Source organism: Vulpes vulpes, chromosome 13, assembly GCF_048418805.1.
Source record: "Vulpes vulpes isolate BD-2025 chromosome 13, VulVul3, whole genome shotgun sequence".
Taxonomy (NCBI): Eukaryota; Metazoa; Chordata; class Mammalia; order Carnivora; family Canidae; genus Vulpes; species Vulpes vulpes.
The window spans coordinates 155,736,737-155,747,177 of record NC_132792.1 but is presented as its reverse complement, the minus strand read 5'-3'; the positions used below and the strand labels follow the sequence as shown (position 1 = coordinate 155,747,177).

At 34.9% G+C, this 10,441-nt stretch overlaps 1 protein-coding gene across 9 annotated transcripts in view; it reads right to left on the bottom strand.

The window, feature by feature from the left end:
• The window catches only part of NEK7 (NIMA related kinase 7), a 158,271-nt gene that overhangs the window by 76,158 nt on the left and 71,672 nt on the right, over positions 1-10,441 (bottom strand). The window contains exon 1 of one of the 9 annotated variants that reach the window (XM_072733432.1): positions 3,551-3,654. The exons of the other annotated variants lie outside the window; for them this stretch is intronic. Coding sequence (XP_072589533.1) covers positions 3,551-3,604 — 54 coding nt within the window. The 5' untranslated portion in view covers positions 3,605-3,654. Of the gene's footprint in view, positions 1-3,550; positions 3,655-10,441 lie in introns of those variants that run through there. 9 annotated transcript variants of the gene reach the window in all.

Genomic DNA, 10,441 nt, shown 5'->3' with positions numbered 1-10,441 from the left:
TCTGGGTCTCACTGGACTTAATTATTTGTTTACATATATACATATATACTTTCCCTCCACATGTTAAATTTCTCGAAGACAGAATCACGTTTTATCTCCAGATCCCATGAAAGTGGTCTGACATAAATTAGATAATAACTATTTTCTGAATAAGTGAATGTAACTGAAAGAACTTAACGTAAAAGGCATAACTACATACTGCATGATTATAACCATTGAGGGGCTCTGAGTAGAATCAGGTGGAGAAGCAGTACAGGGCAGTGGAAAAAACTTCAGTCCCATAAACCGTCTCTGCCTCTTACAGCTCCCGAACAGGTGAAACAGAGAATTCCCTTTATTTCTCACTATTAAAGGACACTTCAGTAATAATCCATGGTCTGGGTTAGTTTAGGGTAAAATGGGAAGCATTAAACACTGTGTTTACATAGGCATGGTATTATGAAAGAATCCAATGAGTTCCCATTCAGCCCTTTCAGAAAGGCAGAGAGGTTCTGGAGTTAATCAGCAAGGCCTGGGCTCAAATCCCAGCTCTGATGCTGGTATCTTTCTGAGCTGGCAAGCTACCCAAATCTTGTTTCCGATTGAATTGGGTCTGAGGGAGATGATGATTATAAAGTACCTAGGACAGAGCCAAGCACAGAGCACATAATCAATATCAGAGAAGACATTCCTTTCCCCAAGAGTGCCAGCAGTGACAACTTTCTACCAACTGGCTCTCAAAACAGGGTTCTTATGCTAGAAAAGCCTCCTTTAACGTCCCCTAGCTGTTGCTAGACTTCCCAACGCCAACGGCACACTTACTGGGAGTTCTTAGTATCACCCGACTCTGAGCTTTGCCTTCCAACTGGGATACCTCATTCATCATGTGGATTATTGTCCTGATTCATAAATGAAGATAGCCTAACCCCTTGGGTATGAGGCTACTTAAGTGACAATACAGTGTATCTACTAGGATTATTCCGCCCAATGTCCTTTTAATAATTACTGGGAGGAAGGCATTCAGTACAAAGAACCATGTTTACAATTTGGTTATCTGGTTACATCATGCTTAAGATAAAGTTTAAGATGCAGGCACATTAAAGAGGAGAATACTGGTTCAAAACCCATAAACCCTACAACTTTGAAACTGCTTGGCTTCGCGACAAGAGAACTGAGAAAGGGCATGGCTAATTCAGTACATAGCATCTTCTAAAATCACTGAAATAAAGACTACATACCCCACATAAGTATTTTCAAACAGATGAATTTTGGGAAGAAGCCTTAAAACATAACTAGTTAACTTATTTGTTTCTTGGTATTACTTTCTCTCTTAATTACTAGCCGTAAGACACTCATAACACTTGACTTAAAGGGCATAATTAAAACTGTTCTTGGAAGCATTTATATTACATTTTTCTGGTAAATTATTATGTTTAGCTTCATAACATTTTTGAATCTATGTACTAACAGGCTGTATTATAAAAGTATTCTGAGGGCGGCCCGGTGGCTCAGCGGTTTAGCGCCGCCTTCGGCCTGGGGTGTGATCCTAGAGACCCGGGATTGAGTCCCATGTCAGGCTCCCTGCATGGGGCCCACTTCTCCCTCTGCCTTGTCTCTGCCTGCCTCTCTGTCATTCATAAATAAATAAATAATAAATAAATAAATAAATAAATAAATAAATAAATAAATAAATAAATAAAATATTTTTTTAAAAAAGTATTCTGAAATACCAGAAGCAAAAAATATTCAAAATTATAGATAATAATGAAGAAATCAAACCCTAGAGTGAATGAAGCTTTATCCTTAAACCTTAAATGTTTTATCCTTAAACCTTAAGTGTTTCGGTTTCTTATTAATGCAGCTGTTAATCTGAATGCACTCCAATCACGTAACACTAGATCTTGCTAACAAATTGGGATTAACTTCCTACATGTAGGTCTGTGTTTACCATGTCCTTCATATAAAACTTTTCTTTTTAAAATAAAATTCATTCCCCTCTGCTAGTGACTCTTATTCTCACAGGTGCAGACTCTTTACACAATGATTTCCTAGGACTAAATTAATTTCTTTAATTTGCTTTAAATTTGAAGGCAAGAATACTTAATGAGCAATGAGATAATTCAGGATAATATTATGATGACAATTCTCTCTCGGGAAATTAGAAGAGTCACAGCATGGACTCAATAAACTCTCCAGAGAGAAAATTATATCCTGATAATTCCTAGTGGTATTGTTATCAATGATCTAATATACAAGCCAGTATTAATTACAGTATTTAACATCATTAATAAGGTTTTCATTCATATTACCAATTATGCAAGTTAATAAACTGCTTTATAGTTTATATTAATATTATTAGATACCTCCAAAATTTAAGAGTAACAAACTTCAAAATGCCCTTCAAGTTTATTTAGCAATAAAGCTCATGCTATGATCTTGAATATATTACTTGTCACCAGACTACTCAAACTAGAATAGTCTTTTAACAATATTTAACACAACTCCATCAAATACTATTTTCTACACACTTCACTGGAAACCACAAAACAGGAAAACACCACGTGTACCAGCAAAGTCTAATGACCCATGCTTTTTCACATTTGAAAAATTATCTCCCTAAAATTTCTTGAAATATTTCAAAGGTAACCAATTCCTGAAGATATAAAGTCTTGGAGATTTGCAACCAGTTTGAACAATTTGCCATTAATCATTATAACTGGCTTTTTATCAGAGGAGGATATTCATTATAGCAAAAGAAAAATGAATGACCAAATATAACTAATTATCTAGTTAAACATTTGTAAGACCCTGGTATTTGTATCATTTAATCATCATTAGTTATACTACCTAGCGTAATAATTAGTATATCTAAATTATGTAACCAAAAATACAATCTTTCTGACCTTATTATGAGCAGAATAGCTGATTAATGACAAAGATACTCCCATCTCTCCCACTCTCCCATGAGCATCACCAGCTATACCTGGTAAAATTAAATACGGGAGGAACACAGAGATAGAGACAGGGAGAAATAGAGGAAAGAGGTCTTCTAACATTTATTCATTTTTCCCACAAGTATTAACAGGGGAGGGGATATAAACAAATGAATACATAATACAAAAACAATAAAAAGTAAACAAACACGTAAGAGTATCTAATATTTATTCCACATACTCAAGTGCTATGCAGAGAAATATAATAGAGTGATATATTGAAAAATGAGTGGATGGTTATTTTAGATGGAGTAATTTAGGGATGACCTTACTGAGGAGGTGACATTTACACTGCAATTAAAAGACCACAGGAAAGGAAGCAGCAGAAAGAACATCTTGACATAGTGTCAAAGGAATTGCTGACAAATTGAATATGAGAAGTGAGGGACAGAGAGAAATCAAGGATAAATCACAGATTTTTGGCTTGAGCATGTAGATGGATCTTGATGCCATTTCCTGGGATAAACAAGATGAAAGGAGAGAGTTTGGGCAGAAGGTAGACAATAAAAATGTAATAAAGATTATAATATGATATAAGAAGAACCAATGAGTAGAGAAACCCGTAGGCCAAGGAATACCTGGCAGAAAGCAGTCACTATCATAGTCATGGCTGACACGGTCACCATCACCATCAACTAGTGAGCGCCATGTACTGAACAGCATACTGCAGAAAGCTCCATGTAAACTCTATGAAGTAAAAAAATATTATTCTTCTCATTTATTAATAAGTTTTATAGATGTCAAATAACTCACTCTCCCTCACATAGCTAGAAAGGGAGAGATCCAAGAATTCATCCTAGACCACCTGTCTTCACATCTCCTGCTCTCAACCACCACACTACCCAGCCAGTCCTTCTGTTTCCTTCCAGCAACTCTACAGATAAATGCTGGTGTTCCACAGGGTACTATCCTTGGCCTTCTCTTCTTCTTTACTTTTTCACTCTGGGCAATCTAACTCATTGTTTAATCTCAATCATTTATTGGTTCTGGAAGTTTGTGTTGAATTGATTCCAGGTATCCCTCATACCCTCCATTGGACATTCTATCATAACTCTCCTAGAAACTCCTCCTCAATCCCCCCCTTGTTCTCCCTTGATCTACATCCCTTTGATCTATACTTAATGAGATCCAGTCAAGAAAGTAAAAGAAATAATGCATAATTAAGTTTATTTTATATAAATGTGGCTGATAAAAGAGGTACTTATCAAAATTTCTAAATATAAAAAATATTTGCTTTGTGAATATTTAAAGTGAGAAAGTTGAAACATTACCATAGTCATATGAAGAAAATCATAATATTCACATAATAATGACATAAAGGAAGACAAAATATAAAGATATCCTAAAATGTACTAATTTTTAAACATTTTAATTCCAGTGTACCTAACATACAATGTCATATTCTTTTCAGATGTACAAAACAGTGACTCAACAATTCTATTTTTGCTCCAGGGCTCATTAAGGTAAGTGTACGCTGAATCCCCTCCCCCTATTTCACCCATCCCCCCACACTCTTCCCCTCTGATAACCATCTGTTTTTGTTCTATATAGGAAGAGTCTGTTCTTTGGTTCGTCTTCTCCGCCCCCCCCCCCCCCGCCTTTGTTTTGTTTCTTATAAATCATGTATGATTGAAATCCTATGGTATCTGTCTTTCTCTGATGGACTTATTTCACTTAGGATTATACTTTCTAGATCCATCCATGTTGTTGCAAATACCAGGATTTCACTCTTCTTTTTGGCTGAATAATATTCCATTATACATATATACCACCTCTTCTTTATTCATTCATCGATCCATGGGCACGTAGATTGCTTCCATAATTTGGTTATTGTAAATAATGCCACAGTAAACAGAGGGGTGCATGAGTCCCTTTAAATCAGTGTTTTTGTACCCTTTGGGTAAATAGTAATTTGATTACTGGATCATGGGGTAATTCTATTTTTAATTTTTTGAAGAACTTCCATACCGTCTTCCATAGTGGCTGCACCAATTTGCATTCCCACCAACATTTCAAACGGATTCCTGTTTCTCCATACCCTTGCCAACTGTTTTTTTTTTTTTTAATTTTTGCTATTCTGAGAGGTGTGAGGTAGGATCTCATTGTGGTTTTGATTTGCATTTCCCTGATAATGAATGATGCTGAACATCTTTTCATGTGTCTGCTGGCCATCTGTATGTCTTCTCTGAAGAAATATCTGTTCATGTCTTCTTCTGCCCATTTTTAAATTGAATTATTAGTTTTTGGGGAGTTGAGTTATATAAGTTCTTTGTATATTTTGGATACTCTTTATCAGATACGTCATTTGCAAATATCTGTTTCCATTCAGGTAGGCTGTCTTTTAGTTTTGTTTCCCTTGCTGGGCAGAAGCTTTTTATTTTGATGTGATCCTAGTAGTTTATTTTTGCTTTTGTTTCCCTTGCCTCAGGAGACATATCTAGAAAAATGTTGCTACACCTAATGTCACAGAAATTACTACCTGTGCTCTCTTCTAGGATTTTAATAGCTTCAGGTCTCACATTAAGGCCCTTATTAGTTCATTTTGAGTTTATTTTCATGTTTGGTATAAGAGTATGGGTCCAATTTCATTCTTTTGCATGTTGCTGTCCAGTTTTCCCAATGCCATTTGTGGAAGGACTGTCTTTTTCCCATTGCATGTTCTTGCCTCCTTCATCCAAGATTAACATGATATAATTGGGGGTTTATTTTTGGGTTTTCTATTCCTTTGCATCAAACCATGTGTTTGTTTTTGTGCCGGTACTATATTGTTTTGATTACTACAGATTTGTAATATAATTTGAAGTCTGGAATTGCGATACCTCCAGTTTTAGGTTTGTTTTTGTTTTCAAGATTCCTTTGTATATTCGAGGTATTTTATGGTTCATACAAATTTGGGGTTGTTTGTTCTAGTTCTGTAATATTTTGGTATTTTGATAGGAATTGCATTAAATCTGTAGATGTAGCACAGACATTCTGACAATACTTGGTCTTTCAATCCATGAGCATGGCACGTCTTTTCATTTCTTTGTGTTGTCTTCAATTTCTTTCATCAGTGTTTATTAGTTTTCAGAGTACAAATCTTTCACCTCTTTGGTTAAGATTATTCCTAGGTATTTTATTATTTTGAGTGCAACTATAAATAGGATCGTTTCAATTTCTCTTTCCATTGCCTTATTATTAGTGTATAGAAAATCAAAAGATTTCTGTACATAAATTGTATATCCTACAACATTACTGAATTCATTTATCAGTTCGAATAGTTTTTTGGTGGTCTTTAGGGTTTTTTTTCTATACATTGTATCATGTTATCTCCAAATGGGAAAAGTTTTACTTCTTCCTTACCAATTCTGATGCCTTTAATTCCCTTCTCTTGTCTGACTGCTGTGGCTATGACTTCAGTACCACTTCGAATAAAAGTTGTGGGAGTGGACATCCTTGTCTGTTCCTGACCTTAGGGGAAAGCTATTTTTTGGTCTGTTTGTTGTTTACTTGTTTGTTTACCAGTGAGCATGATGATTTCTCTGCATTGACTGAAATGATCATATGGTTTTTATCCCTTCTCTTATTGATGTGATGTACCACAATGATTTGCAAATATTGAACCACGCATGCATCCAAGAATAAATCCTACTTGACAGTGGTTGAATGACTTTTTTAACGTATTGTTTAATGTGGTTTGCTAATATTTTGGTCAAGAAATTTGCATCTGTGTTCCTCAAAAATACCGGCCTGTAACACTCTTTTTTGTTGTGCCTTTATGTGGTTTTGAAATCAGGGTAGTGCTGGCCTCATAGAATGATTTTGGAAGTTTTCCTTTCTCTTATTTCTTGGAATAATTTGAGAAGAATAAGTATTAACTCTTCTTTAAATGTTTGGTAGAATTCACTGGTGAAGCTGTTTGGTCCCAGACTTGTGTTTGTTGGAAGTTTTGATTACTAATTCAATTTCTTTGTTGGTAATCGATCTGTTTAAATTTTCTATTTCCTCCTGTTTCAGTTTTGGTAGGTTATATACATTCGAGGAATTTATCCATTTCTTCTAGACTATTCAGTTTGTTGGCATATAATTTTTCATAATATTCTCTTTCAATCCTTTGTATTTCTGTGCTGTCAGTTGTTATTTTTCTTTTGTTTCTAATTTTCTCTCTCTTTTGCTTTGTTTGGTTTGGTTTGGTTTTTTAATGAGTCTGGCTAGAGGTTTATCAATTTTGTTGATCTTTTCAAAGAACCAGGCCCTGATTTCATTGAACTGTTCTATTATTTTTTAAGTTTCTACATCATTTCTTTATTATTTCCTTATGTTGGATTTGGGTTTTATTCTTTTTCTAGCTTCTTTAGGTGTAAGGTTAGGTTGTTTGAGATTTTTCTTGCTTCTTGAGGTAGGCATGGAATAGTATAAATTTCCCTCTTAACTGCTTTTGCTACCTCCCAAAGATTTTGGGCTGTTGTCCAAATTTCATTTTCATTTGTCATTTGTTCATTTCATGTCATTTGTCATTTCATTTGTTTTTTTTTTATTTCCTCCTTGATTTTGGTTGACCCATTCATTGTTTCATAGCATGCTTATTTAACCTCCATGTATTTCTGCTCTTTCCGGATTTTCTTACGGTTGATTTCTAGTTTCATTGCACAGTGGTCAGAAGTTTAACTCTGATTTTTTGAAATCGTTGAGACTTCCTTTGTGACCTATTCTAGAGAATGTTCTGTATGGACTTGAAAAAAATGTGTATCCTGCTGTTTTAGGAGAATATTATGAATTTATTTATTAAATCCATCTGGCCCAGTGTGTCAAAGCCAGTTTTCTTGTTGATCTTCTGTTTAATCTTTCCACTGATTTAAGTAGGTTTAAAAGTCCTCTACTATTATCGTATTATTACCAATTAGTTCCTTCATTTTTTTGTATATATATATTTTTTTCTTATTGAAGTTCAATTTGCCAACATACAGTATAACACCCAGTGCTCATCCCATCAAGTGCCCTCTTCAGTGCCTGTCACCCAGTCACCCCGTCTCACCTCTCCTTCCGCTTCCCCTTGTTCGTTTCCCAATTAGTTCCTTTATATTTGTTAATTAACTCTTTTATATATTTGGGTGCTCCCATGTTGGGTGCATAAATATTTACAATTGTTATGTCTTCTTGTTGGACTGTTTGATAAACTGTTCTTCTTTGTCTCTGGTTATAGTCCTTGTTTTAAAATCAATTTTGTCTGATATAAGTTTTGCTACCTCAACTTTCTTTTCACATCAGTTTGCATCATATATATTTCTCTATCCCCTTACTTTCAAATTGCAAGTGTCTTCAGGTCTGAAATGAATCTCTTATGGGCAGCATATAGATGGGTCTTGTTTTTATACCCATTCCATCATCCTACGTCTTTTGATTGGACCATTTAATTTAGTCCATTTATATTCAAAGTAATTATTGATAGGGATATATTTATTTTCATTTTGTTACTGGTTTTTGTTTTTTGTAGATCTTCTCTGTTCTTTTCTTCTTTTGCTCTCTTTTTTCACAAGTTTTCTTTCTTTAGGGATATACTTGAATTCCTTTCTCTTTATTTTTTCATTATCTATATTGATTTTTGATTTGTGGTTACCATTAGGTTTGTAATCTTCTGCACAGAGCAGTCTATCTTAAGTTAATGGTTGTTTAAGTTTGAAACCATTCCGTATTCTAGGCTGTATCTCCAAGAGCTGTTTATTGTGCTGTCTCTCGAAGGGTGGGGAAATCAGCTTCCTACCCCTTCTAGGCTCTCTCAGAGCTGAGCCTACTGATTTTTAAAATTCCAGGCTTTAAGTACTGCTGCTTGAATGGACTCAGTAAATTTGGCCACTCTGACTTTCAATGCCAAATGCTATGAGAGTTATCGTCACCCTGCAGACTTCCCAGTGTGACAGTCAGTCTATTTCTCACTATGCTCACCCTGACCATGCCTGTGGTTCCCTCCCTCCCACAGGGTTTAGCTTCTCCACTGCATCTCTGCCCTTCCTACCCTCGTCAATGTGGCCTCTTCTCTCTACTTAGTTGTGGTTTGTTCTGTCAGTTTGGGTTGTTTTCTGGGTATTTACACTGATATGAGTGCTATCTAGCTATATCCATGGTACAAGGTGAGTTTAGGGTCCTCTAACTCTGCCATCTTCCCTGGAAGTAACATGACTGAATTCTAACAAATAGAACCCATAATTCAATGTTGCTCTTCAAAACAGGTACCATGGTAGGATATAAACTTACTCCAGGAAGGCTTCTAATACTTAAACTAGGTTTGAAATTCCTTCTTTAGAATTGTAACCTGTTTGTGAACCATATGAAAATTATTGATCTTATTTTAGAAGATAACCCATTTTGGTCAAAAGAAAAAAACCAACACTACTTACTTTTTTCACTAACACAAATTCTTGGCTCCAAAGTATTTTGGAACACTTCTGCATATCAAATATACCCTCAAAAATTGAATGATTTTCATCACTGTAATTATTAATTATATATTTCAGGCACTGAATGCAGTTCCAAATAAAAGTGGAAAACTATTTTAATTAACGTTGGGCTCATCTTTCCCAAATCACTCTGAACAGATTGTTCAAACTGAAAGACAGCAAATGAAAGAATCTTAAATATATATATATATATATTTACTTATTTTAGGGGGTGGGGGTGGGGAGGAGAGCACAAAGGGGAGGGGCAGAGGGAAAGGAAGAAAGAATCCAAAGCAGACACCATACTGAGTGCAGAGCCCAATGTGCAGCTCAATCTCACCACCTTGAGATCATGCCCTGAGCCAAAACCAAGAGTAAGACACTTTACCAACTATACCACTCAAGTGTCTCAGATGAAAGAATCTTTACTGTATTCTTATGTTTTTAAATCATCTAACTTCCTCAAAGTATTTCCTTTAAAATTTGAGGAACACTTACCCCTAGGTAGGTAAACATGAACAATCTAAATTCAAAATTAAACCGAACTTCAAATATTTTGAAATTATTTCTCATTACAACATCGTCTTCTCCTAAAATAATTCTGAAGTTACTAAAATCTATAGAATATTAACATAATATAGTTTGATTAATATTTAGCTGGTAAAGAAGTATAAGTTAACTTTCATTTAGAGATTAATTCATTCACCCAACATTACTGAGTAGCAATTATCTACTATCATTGACATAACACATGGTCCACAAAAGTAAACAGTGCATTGCTGATATAACATGTTCTTTTTTAAAAATTAAAATATAATTGCTGTACAATGTTATGTTAGTTTCAGGTTTATAACATATTAATTCAACAATTCTATACACTACTCAATGCTCACCACAATATGTATTAGTCACCATCTGTCACCAACTTTATTACAATATTACTGGCTATATTCCCTATCCAGTACTTTTCATCTCTGTGACTTACTTATTTTATATAACTAGAAATTTGTACTTCTTAGTCTCTTCACTTATTTTGTCCATCCCCTCCCCTACTTC